The sequence below is a fragment of the Halichoerus grypus genome, chromosome 13 (genome assembly GCF_964656455.1).
Source record: "Halichoerus grypus chromosome 13, mHalGry1.hap1.1, whole genome shotgun sequence".
In the NCBI taxonomy this organism is placed as follows: domain Eukaryota; kingdom Metazoa; phylum Chordata; class Mammalia; order Carnivora; family Phocidae; genus Halichoerus; species Halichoerus grypus.
Genome location: NC_135724.1, coordinates 81134256 through 81159409, shown reverse-complemented (window position 1 = coordinate 81159409; position 25154 = coordinate 81134256). Strand labels below are relative to the sequence as shown.

General features: G+C 45.1%; 1 protein-coding gene and 1 non-coding gene across 3 annotated transcripts in view; one reads left to right on the top strand and one right to left on the bottom strand.

The window, feature by feature from the left end:
- The window catches only part of SUDS3 (SIN3A corepressor complex component SDS3), a 53691-nt gene that overhangs the window by 11769 nt on the left and 16768 nt on the right, over positions 1-25154 (top strand). The window contains exons 7-12 of one of the 2 annotated variants that reach the window (XM_078060911.1): positions 6085-6180; positions 7345-7406; positions 7557-7578; positions 8682-8787; positions 15227-15311; positions 18280-18365. In XM_078060911.1, coding sequence (XP_077917037.1) covers positions 6085-6180; positions 7345-7406; positions 7557-7578; positions 8682-8787; positions 15227-15311; positions 18280-18365 — 457 coding nt within the window. Of the gene's footprint in view, positions 1-6084; positions 6181-7344; positions 7407-7556; positions 7579-8681; positions 8788-15226; positions 15312-18279; positions 21658-25154 lie in introns of those variants that run through there. The other variant, XM_036121060.2, reaches the window with a different exon arrangement.
- On the bottom strand, positions 2357-2429 carry TRNAS-ACU (transfer RNA serine (anticodon ACU)). The gene has a single exon. It is a non-coding gene; the product is annotated as a tRNA-Ser (tRNA).

Sequence of the window (25154 nt, the reverse complement as noted above, 5' to 3'; positions counted from 1 at the left end):
TTGTCAGCGAATACTGCGAGACAAGTCAGTGGTGCGTTTGTCACCTGGGTGTGTCAGCGCATGCCTTGTGCGCACCCCCAGGTTTCACTCCTGCCACGTAACAGAAGGTGGTGTGGGTCTGCCACGTCTGATTTTAGTAGCAGTCGTGAGAGATGCACTGTTGGCACGTGAAGTCCTTGGGGGCGGACTTGAAAGATAACAGTTAAGAAGTGGTATTTCCCCTTCTGTGTTTCTGGCGCTGTGACCCAACATGGCCCTTCAATTGACATAAACTTCTGGCCCCAACCCCCATGAGAGACCTATGAGAATGATGTGGTGTGTCTGAAGTGGGTGGGGGGTCTGATTCTTGAAGAATCTCTCTTCTGGTATCTCTCTCCTTGAAAGACTTTGGCAGAAGGAATTAATTCCTTGAAGGCCTCTGAAAGCAGCTCAGAAATGTTTTTTTGGTGAGCGTGAATGCTAAAATAGCCTCTTCAGACAGCACTGTTTTGTTCTTGTGGCCACGCTTTGTTGATCAGACCGCTAGCCCCGTACCCGTCTGCCTGGGTTCTGACCCGTACGCCGTGTCCTTTGACGGTGGCTCTCTCTGGCATCGATGCCTCCTCGCGCTCTGCTGGAGCCACCAGATGTTCGGGAGTCTTCATTAGGCTACTGGGAAATATTGTCAGTTTATAGCTGCTCCCTTTCCATCTGCGGGGAAGGATATCATCACCTTACCTGTGATCTGGCATCCTGATTATTGACAAGCAGTAGACATTGTTTGGCCAGGCCGTTTTGCAGCCAGAATCTTTTTTTTTTTTTTTAAGATTTTATTTTTATTTATTTGATAGAGAGCACAAGTAGGCAGAGAGGCAGACAGAGGGAGAAGGAGAAGCAGGCTCCCCGCCAAGCAGGGAGCCCGACGTGGGGCTCGATCCCAGGACCCTGGGATCATGACCTGAGCCGAAGGCAGACGCTTAACTGACTGAGCCACCCAGGCGCCCCGCAGCCAGAATCTTAACTGGGACGGGAGGCACCTCCAGTGACTGGGGGCTGAGCCTGCCAGGGTAGGAAAGACAAATAAATGCAGGGAAGTCATTTGTTACGCAGTAAAATAGATTACACAGTGTTTAAAGCTAGCCATTAAAGGTACCGATGTCCTTCCTCAAGCCATTTGGTACCCTTGGTATGGAAAGCTGTGCCAAGGTAATGATAGAGTGTCGGAAGAACAGGCGGTGGAGCTAGAAGGATAATGAGCGTTTCCACAGATGGTGCTGCCGTGGGGCTGGATTAAAGGCCTGATTGCGTTCCTCTCATTGAGTGACTTATTTCACCTTTGTGGATTGATGCCCAGTATCAGCGTTGCCTAGCGCTGCCCGGAAAAGCTATTTCTTAAAATCTTCTCTTCTGGTTCAACATGAAGATCTCTCGAAAAACAGCGTTGGAATTAGAGGTGGCTGGGAAACTTAGACCAAATAACCCATTGGGAATGGGGAGATCAAGTGACCTGCTTTGTCCGAACGGGACTGAGAGCATTTGCAGACTCTGTGGGAGTTGGTGGGAGGTTCTCTCCACTGCCCACACCGCTTGAGAAGAACCTAGCGGGTTGTGTAGGTGGAAAGGTGTACTGTTGGTAAGGAGACCGGGATGAATTACCCATCAATGCTCCCCCCGGCTTGGGTGTGTGCATGGGTCAGCTGGGGGTCTTGGTGACGAGCAGCTACTGCTTCAGCGGGTCTGGAGTGGAGCCTGCGACCCTGCATTTCTAAATGCCTCCCGGGGGCTGCCGAGGCTGTTGGCTGGACCACACTTGGAGTAGTGAGGGTGTAGGTGGAATTACCTGAGTGTGAGTTTTCTCTGCAGTTGAACACCATCTTTGTTCTCTGGACAGCTTGGGCTGAGGGAGACGGGGCCCTTTGTTCCTACCCTGGTTGGTCACTGAAGACCTGACCTTGATTCTTCTTTCACCTCTCCCCACCCATCTCCCACAGGCACCCGCCGCGGCCATTCTGATGCTGATGAGCCTGCCAGCCCCTTAGAGAGGGGCCTGCTTGGCTTTGCTCTGGGCCTCTAGGCTCGCCCCACGTTGCACTGCGCCTGGTTTGGGGGTAATTGCCGATCTGCTATAGTGGTCGCTCTGCGGTGGCCTTTTTAATTTTTTATTTATGAGAGAGTGCAAACCAGTGTTGGGGGGTCGGGGAGGAAGATGAGAGGGAGAGAAACTCAAGCAGATTCCCCACTGAGTGTGGAGCCCAGCTCCGTGCTCTGATCTCATGACCTGAGCTGAAACCAAGAGTCAGATGCTTAACCAACCGCACCACCCGGGTGCCCCGGTATGTATATATTTAAGTTTATTTGTTTATGTATGTAATCTCTATGCCCAGCATGGGGCTCGAACTCATGACCCCAAGATCAGTAGTCACATGCTCTACTGACTGAGCCACCCAGGCGCCCCAACATTCTTTTTCTTAAGGATGCTCTTTTGAATCACTGCAACTGATATTTTTTCAGTAGCTAAACAAGTATGGGTTTGTCTTAATAGTTAAACTGTGTTCCCGTGAAGCTTTTACTGCATTTGTGTGCTGTAGACAGGTAAGCTGTTGGAGTGAAGGACTAGGCCCAGAGAAGTGTGGAACCCAAGGCCAGCAGGAAAGTGCTCATTGTATGGTAATTACCGTTATCGGGAATATGTCTCCATAGGGGCGATGCTGTGATGGCTCTGCCCGTTTCTTAGCCAGCATGCCCAGTGCCACTGGGGAGTGCCCGTGTCTGCCAGGTGTGGCTGTTCCTCCTGGCCTTGCCGGTGAGCGGAGCAGGAGCATTTGCACGATTTTCACATAGTTGAGGTGGTTCGGAGAGGAGCACTTGTTCAGTGTTTCTGTCTCCTGTCTCCCCCCTGCCCCCCGGTGTTTGGCGTTCGGTTGGATCGCAGATAGTATCCCCACGGAAGCAAACCCATGAGGGGTCCTAGGTTTGCTGAGAGGCTTTCTGATTTCAGTCAGAGTTGTGTTGGGCTCGTCTGCGAGGCAGCCTGATTTCCTGCTTCAGTGCCATCTGCCTCGGTGCCACGCTCCAAGGTCTGGGTGTCCCTTCCGGAAGTTTGATTTTTGTGGTGGACGCAGATTGAGCCCCTTGGGACTCTCGCCAAACTCCAAGGACCCTGAAGTTATAAACTCGAAGGCCAGTCTCTTGCTTCTCGTGAGAAGTGGAACTTCTGGGTGGATTCAGACCCAGGTAGTCAGATATCCTTTCTCTCTGTGAAAAATCTAGCTCAGGAGGTTGGAGCAAAGTGAGTGGAGTAGGTAATCTGCTGTGTAGTTTTGGGGCTGTGATACTTACATGGTGGTCTTCCCCACGAGTCCCATCTTCCACCTGGACCACTGGCCAGGCCTTCTCCCCACTCCTCCTCTCCTGGATGGTGGTGGGGACAGGCCAGTACATTTCAGAGGCGTTTTCAGAGCACCTTCTTTCTGTTGAAGTTATTTTTTGGATGAAAATTGATTAGGTTATTGTGGTGGCTAGGCTAATAAAATGGATTGATTTTTCACTATTTCGTAAGAAGAATTTGATTATATTTTCTGATCTATGAGTGACGCAGGTACGACTTTCTGAGCTTATTGGCCATGATTAGACTAGGTTATTCCCACATTCTCTCAGCTGTGCCTTTACTTGGCTTGCTTCCATCATGTATTGCCCACCCTCCCCACCCCCCAGACTTGGCAGCCCAGAGGGCAGGGCGCACTGGGCCATTGTCTTTGGTGGACAGAACATCCCATGATGCTCCCGTGCTAAGTGCTCTTTCTCTAGTGGTCTTTGGGTTGGGTGAGCTCCCTTCACACCTTATTTTCCGAATTAGGCGTGAATGTTGCAAAGCCTCACAGCTGGCTCGGTTGTCGTCAAGTATGTAACTTCATTCAGCTGTTTGCACCTTGACTTCTCTAAAAGATTTTTCTATAGTGTTTTCCTGGCTGCAGATGTGGTAATAAAAACTAGCACCGCTTGAACTCTGGCTACGCCAGGCACCGTGTTTAGGGCTCTCCTTCTCATCTCCTGTAACCCTCCCAACATTCGGTGGGGGAGGTGTTGCTGATAATTCCATTTTATAGATGAAGAGAGTGGAGACAGTGTTTACGTAGCCCGCCTTAGGTCACACAGCTGCAGCAGGGATTCACACCGATGGCCAGGAAGTAACTGGAGAAGAGCGTCAGCTCAGCGGAGGGTGAGAGATTTCTTGTAGAGAGGACGGCCTGTCTCCCCTCCTCACTTTTTCTCAGGGGCGAGTGTGTTTGTCCTCCTTCCTTCTGCGCCCTCTTCCACGTACACCTTTACAAATAAATACTCACCAGGTCTGTGGTTCTCATCATTTTTTCTCCATTTATAGGGGGTAAAAAATTCAGTGTTGCCCATTTCCCTTCTTAGAGCAACACGCAGAAGTATCTTTTGACTTTGTCCACATGATGACTATATACTCGCAGATGGTGCCCGTTGCTGTGGTGGAAGGGCTGCGCCTGAATCCTGTACGGCTGTCCTGTGCGCTGTGCTGGTGGTGTGCGTGGTCATGAGTGAGCGACCTCGTCGGGCCTGACCTCATCTAGTCGTTCTGCAGGAAACGACTCTGGAGCCCCTCCTGTGTGCCCGAACTACTGTGAGGTGCTGGGGTGGAATTCAGGGGTCTCTGGGGAAAACGTCCCCTACAGTGTGGTCTTGCTAGCAGAGGTTTGTACAGAGCTTTGCTGTGGTTGCTTGGAAGATAGTGTGACTGTGGAAGCCATCGTGGGATGGGGAGCATTGAGCTGGCTTTCAAGGGATGCTGTGTAGGAGTATGCCGGGCAGAAGAGGGGGGGCCAGGCAGAGGGGACAACGTGTAAAGGCTTGAGGGCATAGTAAGGCAGGTGACCTTGGGTGAGAGACTTAGCCAGAAGCTCTCACACAGTGTTTGTGTGAATGAAGGAGGGACAAGACCAGAAAGAGACTTGGCTTTTTTTCTGTGGAGTGTGGTGAGCCGTAAAAGTATTGAACAAGAAGGGGGATGTGTAGATGATCTGATTTGTGTCTTAGGAAGATGGCTCTGAGAGAGGTGAGAATAGGACGAGGGGATAGAGTTGAGAGGTGGTTTAACGGCAAAACTGCCCATGATCTGGTGAATATGATTTTGGGGGGAAGGAAGGTAAGTCACAATGACAGATTCTGTTCTGGCTGGGAAAAAAGGGAAAGATGTAATGTCCCCGAGACACGGGAGAGGAGGCAGCCATCGGAGGTGAGACACGAAGTGAGGTCACTTGGGTCACTGAGAGTGGATGGTGTTGGTGGGCGTAGGTTGCCATTCAGAAGGTTGGGGGAGCTGGCATTGGCGATGGAGACTCACTGGGACAGAGGCTGAAAACTGACTGGACTCCTGTGGTCACCAGCAGAAAGGAGCCCAAGGAGGCACATCAGGAGAGGAGAGATGTGTGCGGTTGTGGCTCGGGGAGGAGAGATTTTAAGGCAAGGAGAGTCAGCAACAGTGTCAGGCTGCAAAGAGAAGTTAAGAAGAATAAAAGAGACTTTATTATGAGCCTTCATTAGATCATTCTTGATAGTCAAGTAGCTATAAGAGGTTATAAAACAAAATGAAAGAGTCCAAGTTTGTAAGTGAACATGTCCTATAAAGATGTTGGCACTGAGGCCCATGGCCTCTCAGAGTCTTGTGCACGAGTGTGCTTCAGTTCTCCCTCAGTGGGAACAGCAGGAATTGGTTGACCTAGATGATCCAAAGGTTCCTTCTGATCCCAAGAGCCTACCATTCTGTGGCTTCTGAATTTGAGGGAAGAGGAGGAAAGTTCTAGTTTTTGGGATGCTGGAGAGATGCTCCCACAGGTAGACTGCTCGGCTGAGCTGCATTTCCGAGAGGGGCCTGCGCTTAGGCCAGCCAGTCTGAGTCTTCTAACCACAGCCCCCTCGCTAATGTCTGATGTGGGTGTCTGGCTTAGGCCAAGTGTGAACCAAATGTTCCCAATAAAACAGTTCTGATTGGGTGCCTGTGGGGCAGATACCCTTATAGTACAGCGATTCTTACTGACTTCAAGTGGGAATTGGATAGATTTACCCATTCAATTCTTGCCACAGATTCTATGGAAGTGAAACCCATCATGACCAGAAAGTTGCGGAGGCGACCAAATGATCCTGTCCCCATCCCAGACAAGAGGAGAAAACCCGCTCCTGATATCCATTTGCATCAAGCCTTAATTGCTTTTTTTCTTAAGACTGTTGAATCCTTTGCTTATCCGTTTGCTAGAATATACATGGCCATTGTCCCACAGAAATTGTATGTGATTGGCAGGCATTTGTATTTATCCCTGCGCTAGGGAATAGCCAATTTTTTTAAAAGATTTATTTATTTGAGAGAGAGAGTGCAAGCACGAGCACAAGTGGGAGGGGCAGAGGGAGAGGGAGAGCGAATTCCAAGCAGGCTTCATGCTAAGCACAGAGCGCAGTGTCGGGCTCGATCCCATGACTCCGAGATCAGACCTGAGCCCAAACCAAGAGTCAGCTGCTTAACTGACTGAGTCACCCAGGTGCCCTGGGAATGGCCGTTTTATTATTGAGTCCTCGATTGCTGCTGCTTCTGGTGGGAGGAATTTGTAGAGAACAGTTATTTGGAAAGGCACTTCGTGCTCCAAGTTCAACATGGTTTTAACATTTGGAGATTCAAGGGCGACCTCAGATTTCACATGCCTTAATTTTTCTACTTGTAAAATGAGGCCAGTAATACCTGCCTTTTGTACCTCCATTATCTCTATCCCGAAAACAGTGGAACGCAAGTTGTTAAATTAAAGCAAATGAGATTTCAGTCACATAAAAAAGCCCTTTAATCATAAAAATGGGAGGGGGAAGAGGGCACACATGGCAAAATTCTGTTTCTGTCCTCATGAGGAGAGGATAAGTAGCCATTTATACAAAATGATTCAGTTGTCTGCCACCAAGAAAGGGTTTAACTTCAGGTTCCTTTGTCTTCACAACTGAGAGTTTAAGTTATGTGGGAAGAATAAGCCCACGTCTGTGTGTGTGCGCACACACGTGTGCAAGGCTTCAGATCTTTGGAACAAAAGCACTTCATAAATTGAAGTTCTCCTCCTCCTGTGTCCTGTGCGCTCATTCTTGGACTTACTGAACGACTTAGAGATGTTTGAAAGAAATTTGTGGGTTCTTTTACGTACCTGGGCACCACAACATTCAGTAGAATCAGTAACTTCCGAGAGGCAAGTGGTTCTAGAAAGAGCATCCGACAGAGTCACGCTGTAAATCCTAAAATCCTGGTACTGTTTTGTTGATTTCTGCTTGCTTGGAAGCCATGCTTCTCAGACAAGTTCCTTTAACTCTCAACACCCCAGCTGAACTATTTGTTAACAGACGAACAGATCATGGAGGATCTGAGAACGTTAAATAAGGTACAGTTTGATTTTTTTCTTTTTTATTTATTTGAAAGCTTAGGTTTATGTCGTTCACATATTACTTGTTAAGTCGTGCTTGATACCTTTGACACTTTACGTTGCATCTGAAATGATCTGCTCTAAGATTTCTTGTTGTTCTTCCTACAGCTTAAGTCACCCAAGAGACCAGGTAAGTGCACTGTGTTGCTGCCGTTGTACCGTCTCTTTTATCACGTTGTGTGAAAAGCATGCTTATGCCTGGCAGGGAATTGTTGCCATTTTCAAAAATAAAACGTTCATCATTTGCCTGGGAGTAGTCATCATGAATACTGAAGGGAACCTTAAGTGCCCCCTCCCCTGATTTTTTTTTTTTAATTCTGTTATGTTAAAGTTAATTTTACTTTTTCCTTGATTTCTTGTAAAAGAGACATTTGATTGATAGGCTGGTAGAGGTTTCCTTCTGTGTAGGCATCAGGCATAGATGTAAGTACACCTCCATTTCTGGAAATGAAACCAGAAGGATTTTTCAGTATTACTTGCTTTGTGGAGTGAAGCGCTGGGCACTGCTGTTCCAGTGGCGCTTCGTGGCCTGGCTCTGGTGAGGGACTCCCAGTCCCAGCTTACAGAAGAGACCAGCCCGGTGTTCGCAGTGGTTCCTTCCAGAGCAGCACTTGAGAGTCCGTGCTAGGCTGCAAAATAGAATTCTGGACAGGCAAGGCACTGTTACGTTTTAAGGACCATGATTACTCACGTGTCTGTCCACTCACCAAGCCTCGTGGAAGGAAACAAGATTCTTTTTTCTCTAAACAATTTCCTTCTGAGAGCCACCATGGTCCCCAGATAGGTCCTGTGTTTCTGAAGGCGTGATGGGGAGGGGGTTATGGAAGTGTGTGAATTTAGATCCTTTGAACCCACTGTAGTGCTAGCTCTACCTAGTAATAAATAGTTCTAGAAATGACTTTGGATTTAAAATTTTAAAGAGATTTTCCTAATTCCTGCCCTTCTGGGCTTCTGATGGTCCCTTGGGCAAATCACTTAGCCTGCCTGCATCCCCGGTTTCTCCTCTGTTCAGTGAGGTTATCCTTTGCCTTGCCTACCTCACAGGGCTGCATTGAGGAGCAAGTTAGGCAAAATATTTTTTGAATTTTGTTGAATTCTCATTTTTACACCCCTAAGGACTTAATGATCATGATTAGTACCACTTTTTAATAGCATTTCAGTTAAAGCATGTTAGTTGTCAGACCCACGTGCTTGTTACACGCTTAGTCATTGACATATCTTTGGTTCCTCCAGCATCCCCGTCCTCACCTGAACACTTGCCTGCCGCACCGGCAGAGTCTCCAGCCCAGAGGTTTGAAGCTCGGATAGAAGACGGGAAACTGTACTATGATAAAAGATGGTATGTTACGGAAAAACAGATTATTGGTTAAGAGTCTCCAAAGAACCCATGAAAGAGGGCTGGGGCTCTATCTCGTTGTTCCCGAGCACGGCCGCTGCTTAGCTTACATCGTACTGAAGTGGAATAACATTTCAAAGTGCGCCTGGCCGGCTCAGTCAGTGGAGCACGCGACTGTTGCTCTCAGGGTCAGGAGTTCGAGCCCCATGTTGGGTGTAAAGCTTGCTTTAAAACAACAACAACAGCAACAAACGTGTCAGGAGTCATTTGACCGATACTGCTCATTCGATCTCTGAAGGCGGTGTTTCCTGAAAACATGTTCTATGGGAGCCCCCTCCTCTGTCTGTGCTGCTGGCATTGCACTAGAATTTGCAGGCTTCTGTCTTTGGTGCTGCCCCTGTAGACTGAGGCCAGGGCTCATGTCCCTCTCTGCCTTCTCTTAATTCTGCCCTTGTGCACCAGAATGAGTAGGTGTTCTGTGCAAAAAAGCATTTTGTGGTCAGATGAGTCTGGGGGATGACCATGTTAGTTAAAGGGTTTCTTCGCTCTAGGTGCTCTTTGGTTCTCTGATACACTCGTGTGCACTGCAAGTTTCTGAGATGTTATCAAGTATTACTTATTTGACCCAGGGTACCCTTTTTGCATGCATCATCCTGCTCTATGAGTGTTCCAGGAAACATACTTGGGGGAATTGAATTCTTAAACATTACCAGTTTATACTAAAGACGGTTTTTTTTTTTTTTTTTAAAGATTTATTTATTTATTTGAGAGAGTGAGAATGAGAGAGAGTACATGAGAGGGGGGAGTGGCAGAGGGAGAAGCAGGCTCCTTGCTGAGCAGGGAGCCCGATGCGGGACTCGATCCCGGGACTCCAGGATCATGACCTGAGCCGAAGGCAGTTGCTTAACCAACTGAGCCACCCAGGCGCCCCAAGACGGTTTTTTTTTTTAACTGCTATTTGTATAATTTTATTTCTGAGCTGCACAGGAGTATATAGATATGTTACATTAGTTTTTTAACATGCCAGAAATATTTGAGAATAAAGACAGTTTAAAATCTTCAGACTACCAGCGTTTCCATCAGGAAGGAAATTGTAAAGCAGTGTGAGAGAACTTACAAACTCATTCACTTATTCATTCAACAAACATTACTATCTGCTCTGTAGCCCCAGATTCTGCTAGGTGTTAAGCCACCTAGATCCTACCTCCTTGTCACAGCTCCTTTAATTCTGATGTATTCCTTTGTTCATTGTCCATATGCAGGCATACTCAGTTTAAGTCTTGGTGGACACATTTGCATTCTGAATTTCCACTTGTTTGTATGGAGAATGTTTATGTGGGGTTACTGTATGCTCTCTCTAATTATCATTTATGATGGCTGTCATTTTTAATGATGTTTTGAGTTTCAGTATATTAACCCAAAGTTCCAAAAGTAAAGTAATATTTATTTATTTATTTGAGAGAGAGAGAGAGAGAGAGAGCGCGCAAGAGGGGGTAGGGTTAGAGGGAGAAGCAGACTCCCCACCGAGCAGGGGGCCCGATGTGGGACTCGATCCCGGGACTCCAGGATCATGACCTGAGCCGAAGGCAGTCACTTAACCAGCTGAGCCACCCAGGCGCCCAAGTAATAGTTATTTTGAATTGTTTGAGCTTTGTTAAAGAAGAAAAACCCCAAGATTGTTAGTTGATTACCTTAAACTATTATCCTTCTGAAGTTGGCAGAAATGCTTAGAAATCTAGTCATGCCCAAGATAAGTCCATTCCACCAAAATATTAGGTTACAGTGAGTTAATTACTCAGTCGATGGTGAAGGCCCCCTCTGCCTATGAGACTGATCTTAGTGACTTCTGCCCCTCTCATTTGACTATTTGTTTTCTTCAAAAAGGCCAGTTAGTGTATCTTGACATTGCTTCTCAGAGCATATCGCCACTAGGTGGCAGGCCCTAACAGCTCAACTCACTGAGGGGCAGAATAAGATGAAAAATGTTTCTAATAATGAAAACCAAATAACCTTTAAAGATCAAGCCCACACATAAGAGCCGTCTTCAAAAACGATGAGATTTATCACTAACATTTTTACGGATCTGTGAGTCTTAAAGCTGTGTGATATTTCAAATGATGTTCATTTTGTAATTGTGTTGGTTCAGATCTTCTTTCTGAGGCTTAATTTTTAGACTTTATGAGACTTGCCTTGAGGGTGAAAATGCAATAAGAGAAAATTCTTGTTTTTCCAAAGAAGGGATCCACGGGGCCTGGTGTTTCGTAACGTAAATAGAGTGGTCACTTTTGCTCTGCTAGACCTCCTGAGCATTTTGAGTGAATTTCGCTGTCTTTTTCATAGGGGCTGCAGAAATTTTGAAAAGAAGGTCTCTGGGAGCATTTTCCTTTTTCAGTGAATTTCAAGTTGCATGTTGTTGAATATGGAGACTGTTGTTTTCATCTGTATTGTGTTTTTCCTTTTAGCCTTGGCAGTCAGAGTTGATGACACCTTTATGGGAAGGTGTTTCTCTCCTTTCCTTGCCACATTTGGAAGGTGTTCATGGGGGTCCTGGCCCACGTTCTGACCAGTGCATAGCTGCCCTCATCTCTCACCAGGCTCAACTTGAGGTTTAGCTTTTGTGTCCTGTCAGTTGGGAGGCTTTCATTCTTCCTTCTTTTTAGCCAGTCACGGCCTGTGGCTGAGAGGGCAAGTGAACCACTTCATGCTCTTCCCAGTGGTATGGAATATTTGGGTGCAACGGTACTTCTGGCAAAATGTGTTTCATTGAGTTTTAAATGACTTAAGAAAAATGAGTGTGATTCAGGCTTCCCATCTTGGCATGAACACTTAGCAAGCTACATTTCGTTTTGAAAGACAGCATCTTCACTTTGCCTTGGTCTGGTAGTGGTTTTAAGGCATTTTATGTCCTGCTGTAAGTTTTCCTCACATTTTGATTTGGACTAATGACCCTTCTTAAAAGTACCATGAAAGTAGCTGATATTTTAAAATAACTAACTGATGGTGCCAGCAGACTGGTTTATCTCTCCTCACTTTCTCGGGCTGCTAATGTGAATCAGGAATGAAGTCCTCCCCGCCCCCCAGCCTTCGACTGACAAAGACTGTTAAGATGGTGAATATTTACAACTGGCATTGGGACTCCTTGAGGTTCCAGAGCTGTAACATGGTATTCAGTTTTTTTTCGGGGGGGGGGGGGGAATGAAACGTTAATATCAGGATTCCCAGTAGGATACAAAATTAAATTAATTCTACCCCCTCCTTTTTGACCCACCTTCTGAAGAAATTGCCTTCTTCCATAATAGTACTGTTGATTCTAGTTCATTGGGTTTAATAGTAGAAGCAGAGCTCTAAGAGCTCATTTATTGGGATTCCCAGGTCAGGAGTTCCATTAGTAATAAAGTTAATAAAGTCAGTTTGACTTTTGGGGCTTGTTCTCTGAGGCTATTTAAAGTATTTTTTTCCTGAGATGAGTTGCAGCTTATAAAATGGGTTAATTGGCAAAAAATGATAATGTACATTTTCAGTTCTGTTGTTGCTTTTTAAAAGTTTTTATGTCTATATTTATTTTGAATTCTCTCCCCCTCTTTTATTAGTATTTAGAAATTAAAAAGTAAATTTGTATGTTAAGGTTGTCCTATACTTATTAGTTTTATCTTGAAAATATGAATGCTAATTTCTGAGGATTTTTTTTTTTTTTTCCAGAGAATTCAGAGAGTTGAATAGATTTGATATCCAGGGATAACAGTTTCCCAAGACTGTTGTGTGGTGTATGAGAATCTGGTTCAGGAGGATCTGAGATTCCGTTGGCTTGGAAATGGGTTGTTTTGGGAAGCACGCAGGCCAGCTCTGTTGTGGAGCAGATAGGGACCAATGGTGGACAATCAAGCCACCACCATTTGGTTACCACAAAGCAGGCAGATTTGGGAGGTGGCCAGACCACCTCCGGGGGAGGTGGGGTGGTAATAGACCAGATCTTACTGTTACTTCCGGTATTCATTTCAAGCCAGTCATAGGTGTTGGGGTTTGGGTTCTGCACACATCTGAAGGAAAATGCAGCACATCTCATGAGAATTGTTTGACTAGTCTCCCAGAGTTAGCTATTGTCCTTGAAGACATTAAGATGTTAATTTTAACATCAAGTTTTGTTTTTACCCATCTTTGTTATTTAGGTATTTTCCAGAACCGTGACTTACTTAATTTTTAATATGAGTAATAACCTGCTTATTTCAGAAAAAAGAAAGCCAGGCAATGAAAAGAATACCGTTCTTAATTTACATTTCATATTTCTATAAAGTTGTAATACACGTTTTATTATACATCTTAACTACATAACTTTACCCAGTTTTTTCTGTGTGTGTATGATACACATATAACATGTTTTTTTACAAGCACCGGAATGTAATGGACATAGATTTCCCCCCTCCACTTAGCAGTATATTGAGCATGTTTCTACACTAGTAACATACTCCTTCACCACACTGTGACCTTTCTTTATTAAAGTATTTAGGAAATAGTATCAGAATGACTTGAGGCTAGGTGCATGCTTTGTGTCTTTATCTCATTATTTAATAACTCACAGTCTCCATAGAATAACTTCGAATGTTCTCCTGCTCTGTAATTTTACTCTAACCATCACTCAAGATGTTATTATTTACATAGGAGAGTTGGCTTAGATGTGGGAGGGCAACTGGAATTTTTGAGTCACGCTGTGAACTAATTCAGCCTTTCCTCATGCACTGTATACTTCAGACCTTGTGATATTACATATTTAGCATAATGAAGGTCCCCTGACCCAGTTTACCAACTGATCTCTGGCCAAAAGCAGCTTTAAAGCTGAGTCTAAACCAATCACGCTGTTCTAATTGCATTTATGATTCAATTTCTTTTAACAGTGTTTTCAGGAAGTAAAGTGAGTTGGAAACCTGAGTTTTCAGCTCCTAAGTAGCAGGTTAAAGAGTGCTTAGAACCTAGATTGAAAAAGCTTATTGTGGGAGTGAAGTACATCTCTTTACTGTGATATCCTGGCAGTAGATTATTTATTATATCAGCAAAACAGTCTGCCTGCCCCCCCCCCCCCGAAATAATGATAACATGCAGTACTTTGCTGGGAGATGCATTTTGGTAGAATTTGCGGGAGTTAGTGCGTCTGCTTTAGCCAGATCTGTGTAGCCAGAATGAAGCGGAGGTTATGTTCTTGCCTGACTGGGGCTGGCCCCGGCCAGGGCTTCCAGCAGCAGCTTGGCTCGTGTTTCCAGCTCTTGTAGCCCAGCAGCTGCTCCTTCATCCTGTGGAGCTGCTCTTGTCTCATTTGGGCTTTGGCCCTGGCTTCCTCACTTTCATCCTCGGCCTTACCTCTGAACTTGGAGAAGTTGAAGGTGGTCCTGTGCTACAGGCCGAGAGGATGGCTACTGGGGCCGAAATGGAGTGTCTGGTCTGCTCCATGTAAGGCAGCTCTCCCGACTGACCAGGTCAAATCAGACCCCCCAGGGTGCACACCCTGACACTCCGAACCTCGCCTGGTTAGTGCTTGCCAGGTGTGATTAGTCAGTATTCTTCACGGCCGCTGTATTTGAAGCTGTGTGATCGCAGGGACCTTGTGGTCCTGTTCACTGTCCACCTCCGACTTCCAGCATCCTCAGTGCTGCACAGTAAGTGATTAATGAGTATTTGCTGAATGAGTAACCAAAGAAAGAGTTGAAATTGGCCTGCCGTCTTGTGGATGACTTAATTTGGACGTATTGAAAATAAATAATAGATTGGTTGTTCAAACCCTGCTATTTATTTTGTCCACCCAAGCTTCTTCAGTGTTTTGGGATGCATGGAAAGTGGGAACAGGTTTTATTTTGAAAAATTATAATTTACTTTTTGATTGAGTTGGGGTATATAGTCCAAATAAAAAGTAAGCATGGAGTTCGCTTCCCAGTCTTTCCCGCACCTCCCTTTTCCCTCTGCAGAAGGACCAAGGAATATAAGTTTTAGATTAGGAGAAGATTAGGAGGTCATCTGATCTAATCGAAGGGTGGAGGCCTTCAAATTAAACTTGAAATCCAAACTCTTCATCAAATGTAAATTAAGACTCCTTCAATTATATTCTTTGTTGTGGTGTTTTCCTTTCTTCCCCTTTTTCCTTTCTTTTTAAAAACTGGTGCCTTTAACAATACTGTATTATTGACTTAAAATTTGTTAAGAGCATAGCCCTTCTGCGAAGTGTTCTTCCTACAAAAGAAAAAACAACAACAACAAATAATTCTGATGAAGAGGGCAGGAGGAGACTTTGGGAGCAGATGGATGTGTTCGTGGTGGTGATGATCTCATGGGTGTATATACTTACCCCAGACTCACCGAGTTATAAACAGTAAATATGTGTGGCTTTTTTCAGCATGTCGGTCTTACCTTGATGCAGTGGCTAAAGGCGTACATAAACTTGGGTCTTGTTTTTTGGCAGGTACCACAAGAGCCAGGCCATCTACCTGGAGTCGAAGGACAACCAGAAGCTGAGCTGTGTGATCAGCTCTGTCGGAGCCAATGAGGTAGGGGCCGAACTCCCTCCCCCCCCAGGGGAGCGAAGTGTGACAAACCTGCAGTGCAGGTGCCACCATGAACGTACCGTGGAACCGTGTGTCCTGTGCGGGTTAGGATCTCAGTCAGCACTTCCCGGCAGAAATTGCACGGAGACAAAATATCCCTTACTTGTCTTGACTAACAACTTAATGTGGATTTGTATATTCCTGGTGGTGGTGGTGAACTCCACATACAGCAGTTCAGTTGGGAATGACTGAGGGAGACTACAGGAAAGAGCAGAAGGCAAGTCTGCGTGATACCTGTGTGTTCAAATCCTGCTGCTTTGTAAGGTACCTGTGTACCGACCATGGAACTTGCTTGTGGAGCATACTCCATCTTTGTTATTTCTCTAGAGCTTTCGTCTGTACTGAGAGATTTGTTTTGTGCTGTGAGGATTTAATGAGGCACCTGGCCCAGGGTCTGGCACGCAGTAAGTGCTCAGTAAATGGATGCTGGCCGGATCTGAGCCACACACTACTCCTTGCCTGCTGTCTTTACAATGTGACTCGTCCTGTTGTGCCTCTCAGCAGTGAGCTGCCAGGCTCTGGCCCTCAGGTACTGGTTTCCTTGAGTCTCTCCTGTAGGATAGCGACTGGTTCTAAAGGCAGCTCGGAGGGTTAGGCTCCAGGATAGGATGACTGGCGAGTGACTTCTCCGACGGGCCCTTCATTAGGGGGGGATGTCAGCAATGTGTAACTTGTATTGTTAGTAATTTTAAAGAAGTTTAAAACTTTAATAGCTCGATTGGCTTGATCTTTTATCAGTCCACAAATGTCTGCAAAGAAATTGATTTTTATGTGTTTACCCTCTGTAACTTATTCGTGCCAGTGCACAGTAAATCTAATGAAACTGGATTATGAAATAACTTAAGCCTCTTCCATTCTCCTAGCTTCCTGAATTGAAAATGCCCTCAAATGTGACTAGTTTGCAAAATGATTGTTTACTCAGAAGTTAGGGAGAGCCTTCCAGATAAATGAATGTCCTTTCTCTCTGGACTTGGGGTCTGTGAGTCACCCCAAGCCAAGTCAGAACCAGAACAGGGGTCTGTTGGAGAGACCTGCTGTTTTCCAGCAAGAGGTGTTGTGACTTCACAGCAGAGCCCTCGTGTCTGGCCGTGTGGTCTCCTAGGACCCAAACCCAACTTCACAAGCAGTGCCTCATCCTCCTTGGTGACACCTTAAGATTTTTCAGGAAAAATAGAAATGCAAGTTACATTTTTTCTCTCTGTTGAAGATTGTCATCCTTTGACATAATAGAGTGTCAAGGAGGTCTGACAAGAGAACGGTGACACTGAGACATTCACCTGGAGGGGAGAAGCCTCAGTGCATCAGAGGCATGCAACTCTGGTGATGGGAAAACATTTCTCACTTCTTGGAAGGATTTTAGCTGGTTTTTCAGGTCAAATCCTAAGTGACACTGGAGCTAGTTGGTCTTGGCACAACCTGACTCCAGGCACATTTGTTGGGTGAGTCTGAGGCTGTTGGTGACTCCCCACTTCAGCTATTCTTAGAGTCATTTTTCAGTTTAAAGTGCTTCTCCAGGGGCCCTGGGTGGCTCAGTGTTAAGCATCTGCCTTCAGCTCAGGTCATGATCCCACGGTCCTGGGATCGAGTCCCGCATCAGGCTCCCTGCTCCGTGGGAAGCCTGCTTCTCCCTCTCCCACTCCCCCTGCTTGTGTTCCTGCTCTTGGTTTGTCTCTCTCTGTCAAGTAAATAAAATCTTAAGAAAAAAAAAAAGTTCTATTAAAAAAAAAAAATTGCTTCTGCAAGGTCCTTAGAGGCTCAGCTTCATGTGAGGTCTTTAATTTTAAACTAGTGTATTTGACTTTAAAGTCTCTCTGTTGCTAAACAATCACATTAAAGGAATTGAGACTGAGAACAAACACTTTTAAAACCTGAAAACTGAATGGGGGAGGGAGAAGATAGGTCTGTAGACTCCTACTTGCATATGTGGGTGAGACGCAGAACTTAAAAGAATCCTGCTTTTGGCCCCATCTGATTGCACATTAATTAAATGGATGAAGAACGGGTAAGAAGAGCCAGGGCCGGGTTAGTGGACAAGAGCAAGCCAGGGGTTTTGAGAGCAGGCACCAGGATTCACATCAGACAAATTGACTCAGCCTTTCTCTTCTATAAAATGGGTTGAGGATAGTACTTCATAGGGTTGTTCTGAAGATGAAAAAGCTCAGGTGTATCAGGTGACTGAGGAGGTGGCTTTCTTCCCAGTCCTGGCCACAGAGATGACACTTACTGAGTGCCCTCGTCTGCTTTTGCAGTCCCCCTGCTGCCAGAGTTGATTCTCCATTCTATGCAAGAGTGCATCTGCCCTGTAAAATGTCAGCTATCTGATACCATCTGTGGGAAAAGGATATGCTCAGGAGGGAAGGGCTGTCTTAAGCTAATTTAGCCTTCTCATGATCGTAATTGGGCCTTAGCTCACTCATGGGCCTTTTTTTTTTCCTTGTTATTTTTTCCTTCTTTTTCTGCCATGACCATTAGCCTTAATTGCCAGGAAACCAGAGCAGTGAAAGACTATGATATGGAAGTCCCTTGGGGCAAGGAAAATATTTCCAAATTTGATTGAAAGTTTATATTCATGAATATATGTATTTTGAATGTTGATAATGTTGTAATCAAACCAAATAAAAAAAAAAGGTCCGTAAGATCAAGGCAAAAATAGAACCTGAGATTACTGTGCTTTCCATTTTCTTAATCAGAGGTGTGCGAGAGGGAGAAGGAAGGAGAAAAGAGGTCCGGGGCTGATGCCTGCTCTACGCTAGAGGTTTCCTGTGGGGAGGCCTCCACAGCCTGACAGGAGGAGGTTGCCAGTTGTCCACCCACACCTCATTCATGCAGATGTTTTGATGCTCTGGAAGATTTGTTCCTCAGTATTCGCTGTAGCCGCTCTCATCTTGTTCCCTTTCCTTCTCCCCTGCAGATCTGGGTGAGGAAGACAAGTGACAGCACCAAGATGAGGATCTACTTGGGCCAGCTTCAGCGCGGGCTCTTTGTGATCCGCCGGAGGTCAGCGGCTTGACTTTCTACAGTGTTCTTCTTCCCTTGACCTTTTTTCTGGAGTGGTTTTTGGTTTTGTTTTCTTCCAAATAGAAAGTTTTTAACCCGGGAATTGCTCCTTGGCCTTGGAAACTGGGGAGCACTGTTGTGGATTCTGCGAGGCGCTGTGGTGGCAGCCACTTCGGTCTTTGCGTTGCTCCTTCCTGCCTCGACCTCTTCCGGCCAGCCGTCACCATGAACTCTTGCTTTGGGGAGTGTTGCGAGTTCGATTTACTCATTTCTTTGGTTTTTTTTTTTTTTTTTTTTTTGCTTGTACGTTGTCTTTTTTTTTTTTTTTTAAGCCTCCTTTGAGTTTAAGGGACATTTTTTTTTTTAAATTGTCTTTAGGTCTTTCTACCAGGAAGGGATACACTCTACATTGCATTTTCATGTTTTGAATCTGATTAGTGGATCACATAGCTCTTTCCCTTGTCGAGCCCAATTCACTGTTTCTCCAGAAGCTTGGGGCAGAGGTCCTAGCAGAAGGAGATTAATTCTCCTGGCTCTCAGCCTTCTCTGAGAAATAAATGCCTTGTGTAACATCTGGCATATGCCATCCATTCCACTGGCTGAGCAACAGAAAAATTTGCCTGGGTGGCTACGTGCACTGAAGTAAATGGGTTGGGGGAGGGGACATCTCATGCTCCACAATGTGCTGAAGGTACCGCATTTTAAATGTTATTTAATGCAAGTGGTTTATTTAGACATATTTGTTCTAGCTCAAGCTGGAACAAGGGGTCATTTCAGAAGTTTTTATTTCTAATTCATTTCTGTTCCCTGCTCCTAAGGAGATGAAGTGGTACCTGGCGCAGGCTGATTATCTGGGTTATCTGTTGTGGGTGGGGAGGGGAGACTGACCGGGCAGTCATCAGTGATCTGTAGACTCTCACTTATGACTCCACTTGCGCACTCTTGTCGCTGAGGCTGTTACTGCACACGGACTGTGTCTCGAGCCTGTGGAGCCTTGTCGTCGCCCCAGCCTCCCAGGAGGTCTGGCCCTCGCTGAAGACAAAGGAGCTCTGCCGTGGCTGCCACTCACCGAAGGAATCCTGAGGAAATGGCCTTCCCCGCACTCCCTGCCGCCTGCCCCTCATTTCTAGCCTTGGAGAGGGGATTTGCTGGCAGATGGGTTTTTCTGGTTTCTAAGCTGCCACTGTAGGATACGTAAAGGATTTGGGGTTACAGCAACTGTTAGCCTCTCTGTGGGAAATCAGTACACCTTACGCATCTGAGGAAATCTTTGTACGTCATGCCCTCGGTCTCAGGTGATTCTCTTTGTGTCGTGTCCTGATGCATATACCCCAAAGCAAGTTGGGGGGCCGTGATAACAAGTGAATCACCTTCTTGTTAAGTCCTGGCTTCAACAGAGACCAAACCTTACTGACTCAGAGTCAAGACTTGTACAGATTTTTGTTTTAATTTATAACTCATTTTTTTTCTTTTTTTTTCCCCTGGTGTTGGAGTCTCCTTTAGATAATAGGGTAAATGATGCTTGTTTATTTAGAGTTGCCTGGGTGGGTGTTCTGTGCTTCTTCTCTGCCCGCAGCCCCCATCATGATGATTCCCGGGGTGAACCAAGTCCACAGTAAACAGGGCCTTCCTCTCTTGTTTCTTCCTGGCAGCTTTTGCTCTACGAGAGGGCCTCTCTTGCTGGAATTGTCCCCGTGGTGTGTGTGACGTCCCATAATAGCAGTCTGTTCTCCGTTAGTGCCCTGTGATGGAAATTTAGTTATAGTGTATGTGGTCATCAGAGTGGGTTTTTCTGAATGATTGTCTTACTTGGCGTCCTAGCAGTACACCAACGTTTTTTTTTTTTTTTTTGGAAAGCCTTGTGTTGATAACTACTGTGGATTTCAGCATCAAAGCAACAAGTCGCCTTTTTTTTTTTTTTCCTTGCCTTCTCTGGTGGCACCTTTGTGCTTTTGTGAAGTAACTGTTCATCTGAAGACCAGAGAATGGGCACTTTGGCTTCTTCTCTTCTGTAAATTTTAGGGTGATGAGGCCGTGCTCTGGCCTTGACCACATCCCTGCCTTCTCCTTAGGATCCTCACAATCCTTAATCGTGACTGTGGGAATGGGGCAGGTAGGGAATAGACTTGAGACACAGCACAGTAAATTACACTCCTAGTCCCAGAAGAGTTTTTTATTTTATCACCCCAGAGATGAAAAGCCAGCAGTTCAGTCCCTCTAGCAGCCCCTGTGGTGACCAGGGGTAGCTGAGGCCCCTTGTTAGGAGTTGGAGGTACTTTTGTGGTGGACAAACAGATTTTGATATTCCTGGACTAACAAGGGGCTGGCTTTTAGCCCGGGTGGCCATTCTTATTCCAGAAGGTCTTTCTCTCTCACCAGACCATAGGGTACCACGTGCATTCCCAAATTCAGACCGTTTCTTGCAGATAATACTTGGAAAAAGGTTGGTCTAGACAACTCTTAGGAAGAACCTGTACATGTGTTAATCTGATCAAGAACTTGCACTTGGGTTATTCTGATCAAGAACCTGTATGTGTTTTTTGTTTGAGGCACCTGCCTCAGTCTTATACACAGTGTTTGCTATGGATGTGTCCCAGTATTTATTTTACCTCCACTTGGGGGCTTTGTGTTGCCTTCCCTACCCTCTCACTCCCTCTCTTCCAAAGCCAGTGTCCTCTTGAACAATTTCCAGATTTCTGTAGCCATACCAAAGCCAGGATGTTTTCATTCGTTTGGATATCAGTATTTATGGATCTGTAACTACCTAACTTAATTTTTTTTTAAAACTCCAAACTGGGGCTAGTATAAGATCCCAGAAGCTGATCTACAAATCAAGCTAATTGTATTTGTGTGTGAGACCCTGTGTTCAGGATTGGGTGACTTTTCTAAGAGAAATATTGGGGGTGGGGTTGGGTTGGTTGCTTTTTTTTTTTTTTTTAACCTAACTTGGGGGTGGGGGGAATCCTATTTTTACAGTATTTTTGTTTTTCTATTAACATTTCCTTTTAGCTTTGAATTTTTACTAAATTTCCTCCTGACTTAAAAATCTTGTTTCTAATCTGGGAATTTGAAATCTTGGTACTTAATGTTACACCAATTTTTCCAAAGAGTTCAAACCAATTTAATACCAGTACCTGGTAAAAAATTTGCAGCCATTTCAAGCAGCTGGTGGGCTTTTTATATATCATCATTAACTGGTATCATTAAATGTTCTGAGAGGTGAATGTAAAATGTAACAAGTATAGGTTTTTTTTTTTTTTTTAATAACAATAAACTTTCAAAGAGAAAACCAGCATGTAGTCTGTGTTATATCCATTGACTTGATAAATGATTGAAATTTATTTTAGGTGTTCCCCCTGCCCCCCCCAGTGACTGTGGGGAAAGGAAAGAGGGAGGGATGTTTGCTTGTTACTAGATATTTGCTTGTTATGAAGAGTAAGCTATGGAATGATATCAAAGACAGGCTCTCAGTTTTGTAAAGAGCAGTCTAGAAGTGTTGACCCATAAATGTGGTATACTCTTGTTGGAGAAGATAAAACAATCTCATTAAAAACTGAGTCAATAAAATTGACCTTAGATAGGAAAAACCTTAAGGTAGACTCGTGTGATTGAGGAGGATGTTGTCATTTGGTACTCTAGAGCACTACTTTCCAATTTTACCAAAAAAAAAAAAAAAAAAAATGCTGGTAATTCTACAGCTCCCTGGTGGGTAAGCTGAGGAGGCTGCTCACTGCCACAGGTGATTGACCTGGCTTGCTCACAACCTGAGTGTGGCATGCCCATCGAGAAGGGCTGCTCTGTGCTTTGGATGTTGGAGAAGGGCAGTCACTATTTTTAACTTTTTTTTTTTTTATTGTAACATAACATTTGTACAGAAGAGTGTTCAAATCTTAATTGTAGAAAATGAGTTTCCTCAAAGTGAACGTGTCCACGTGGCCATCATCTAGATTAGGAAAGAGCACGGACCAAGCAGGCTTCCTTCCGGTTGCTGCTACTCACTAGGGTAATGGTTAGCCTGACCAGTTTTCTGTATTTTCATCACCTTAACCTTCAAGCTCTTGAGCTGCTGGGTCCTTCCATAGTTGTTTGGAAGAGCCAAGTTCCTGGTGGAGGCTAGGAGCTGGCCAGGGATATGAGAGCTGGTAGCATAGGACGTGGCGAAATGGGGGAGGGGAAAACCCTGCATGTTAACCCTGTCACCCTCCTGCTTGTCGCCGAGGCAAATGGGACTTGTTCTTCTAGTTAATATCCAACTTCGCGTGAGTTCTTTATGTATGTCAGGCACTGTACTAAACCCTTCATGGCAGGTGTTCTCTCATTATCCTTGTAATGATCCGAGTACTAATACTCCCAATATATTTATTACTATAATTTGTTTATGTTATATTGTTGATATATTTGTTAACATAGTCATTCTAAGACTTACTTAATTCTCCCATGAAACCCAGAGCTCAGCACTGTGCCTGGTTGTAGTAAGTGCTTGGTAAATGTTGTCCAATAACATTGTTGTAAAATGATGTGCAGAGATAGGCAGACTGGTGAATAATAAGAGTGCCAGCCCTAGGTGCTGTGCCCTTCACTTGTCTCATGCAAGCCTCATAACAACCCTGGGGAGAAAACTGTTGTTACTACCGGTTTTCAGAGGAGGAAACAGATTCCTTTAGTCACAGGAGATGGTTCAGTAATTTCTCCAAGGTCACACGCTGAGTTGCAGAGTCCCAAATCTTTCAGATTCCAAGCCAGGGTTCCTAACCACTGCACCGTGCAGTGTGTTCCCATTCCCCTTTGTTAAAATTGCATTCAGCATTTCCACCTTTCTCCAGCCCTTCCCTGGGAGTTTGTTTTTATCTGCTCTCGCCTCTTACAGAGTCAGAGAGCACATTTTAGAGGTAAAAACACTATTATTTGCCAGGACCCTCCCCCTGCTGGGTAACTCCCTTGGTAATGCAGCAGAGAGAGTCCCGGTTGCTAGCCAAGAGGCTGCTTTCCTCTGAAACAGCACGGGCAGGAATGCCACAGTTCTAAAACCAAGGAACCATTTAGAATGTAAAGAGTGCACTGTCTTGATGGAGCCGACTTTATCTAGTAAGCAACATGAGAGCCTTTGGAGGAAAACGTGTCTTTTTTTTCCCTCCCCCAGTTTACTTTCTTCCTGCCTGCCTTTCTGGTCATCTCTAAGGCGGGAGGGGTGAGAGCCATTGAACTGATTTCTAAAAATGTAGATGGAGAGCAGGACATCATGCATCTGGCTGACTGCTCTGTGGACGTCGGTGGACACCAGTTCAATGTCACCCGCTTTAGACTGCCAGCTCAGCGCCAGCCAGCAAGGTGCATAACAACCGAACCCAGGGTTTGCAGTCTTTGGAGAGAGGCAGGAATGAAAGCAATTTCCGGTCTCTCTCACTAGTGTTAGAGACTTCCCAAATCCATCTTGGGTAAAGCTGAGCACCTTTCCTGCTTTTAAAAAGGAAACAGTAGATGGAATGCATTAGAAACATGGGCACCAGCTTACTCTCTTTGGACATAATAACATGGTGAGAAATATATTAGCTTTAGGAATTTTAGTGTTTACCGGAGTAGATATTTTTGTGAATAACTATGATTATTAAGACCAAAGATATGTATGTTTAGGAGGATCCCTAGGGGACTGAGACCGATAAGATACAGCATAGGTACGTAGATACTTAATCCCTTTACCCATTTTCCCTAATCTGTGTTTGCTCAATTCTCTGAAAGATGCAGATCTATAAAATAACAAAATTCACTTTACTGATAACGGGAAGACCAATAATCAGAATCTGAAAGATTCTCTCCCCTGTTTCTCAGAAGCTGGAGACTCAGCAGATGCTCCCCGTCTGTTGGCATCACCTGTCTGCCTGCTGATGGTGTGAATGGGTGTGGTGTCAAAGTAGGCAATACTCCAGAGCCCTCTAGGAAAGCAGTGCCCATAGGGAATAGGCAGGTACTGAAGGTGGGAGGACAGTGGCCTCAGGTTGGCAAGTCCCTACAGATAGTCAAGAATCACTTTTATTTCAACATTGATTCTTTTAATAAGTATTTGAGTTTTTACTGAGTGGCAGTGTGGCAAAGCAAAAGCTTTGGAATCAGTATTTGAATCCAGCTTTGCTGCTTCAGTTAACTAGCTGCTGTGTGACTTTTGGCAACTTAATTTCTCTTAACCTCAGTTTCTCGTCTGTTAAATAATATCCACCCCAGAGCGTGCTTTTGAGGATTCTAATATTAATGCATAGAGCACTTACTATGTGCTAAGCATTTTACCCATATTAACTTATTGAATCCTTATAATGAGCCTCTGAGGTAGTTACTATTACAATCCTCACTTTGTAGTCGAGGGAATCAAGAAACAGAGAGGTTAAGTAACTTGCCCAAAGTCACACAGCTAGTAAATGGTAATCCAGGATTCTGAGCCCAGTTTCTGTAGAGTCCCTGCTCTCATTCACCATACTGTGCTTGGAGGGGTATGTAACACAGGAACGGACTGAGGGAGTGCCTAGGCTCTGGGGACTGTCCCTTCCATTGTCAGTATTGCTGCCATCTGTCTGTTCTCTGTCCTTGGATGCTAGTCTCCCAACTCCTAAGAGACCAGAAGGATTTCAGGAAGCTAGTTTAGCGCCGACAAACTATGAAGGTAAAGCTGCCAGCTTCAGAGATCATGCTAAGCATCTACTCCTACAAATGGGTTGGAGTGCGCAGTGTGTTGGGTTGAGAAAGATTCTGAAGCCCAAGTTGGGTAGATTGGGAGGAGTGGCCTAATCAGTTAGCTTTGCC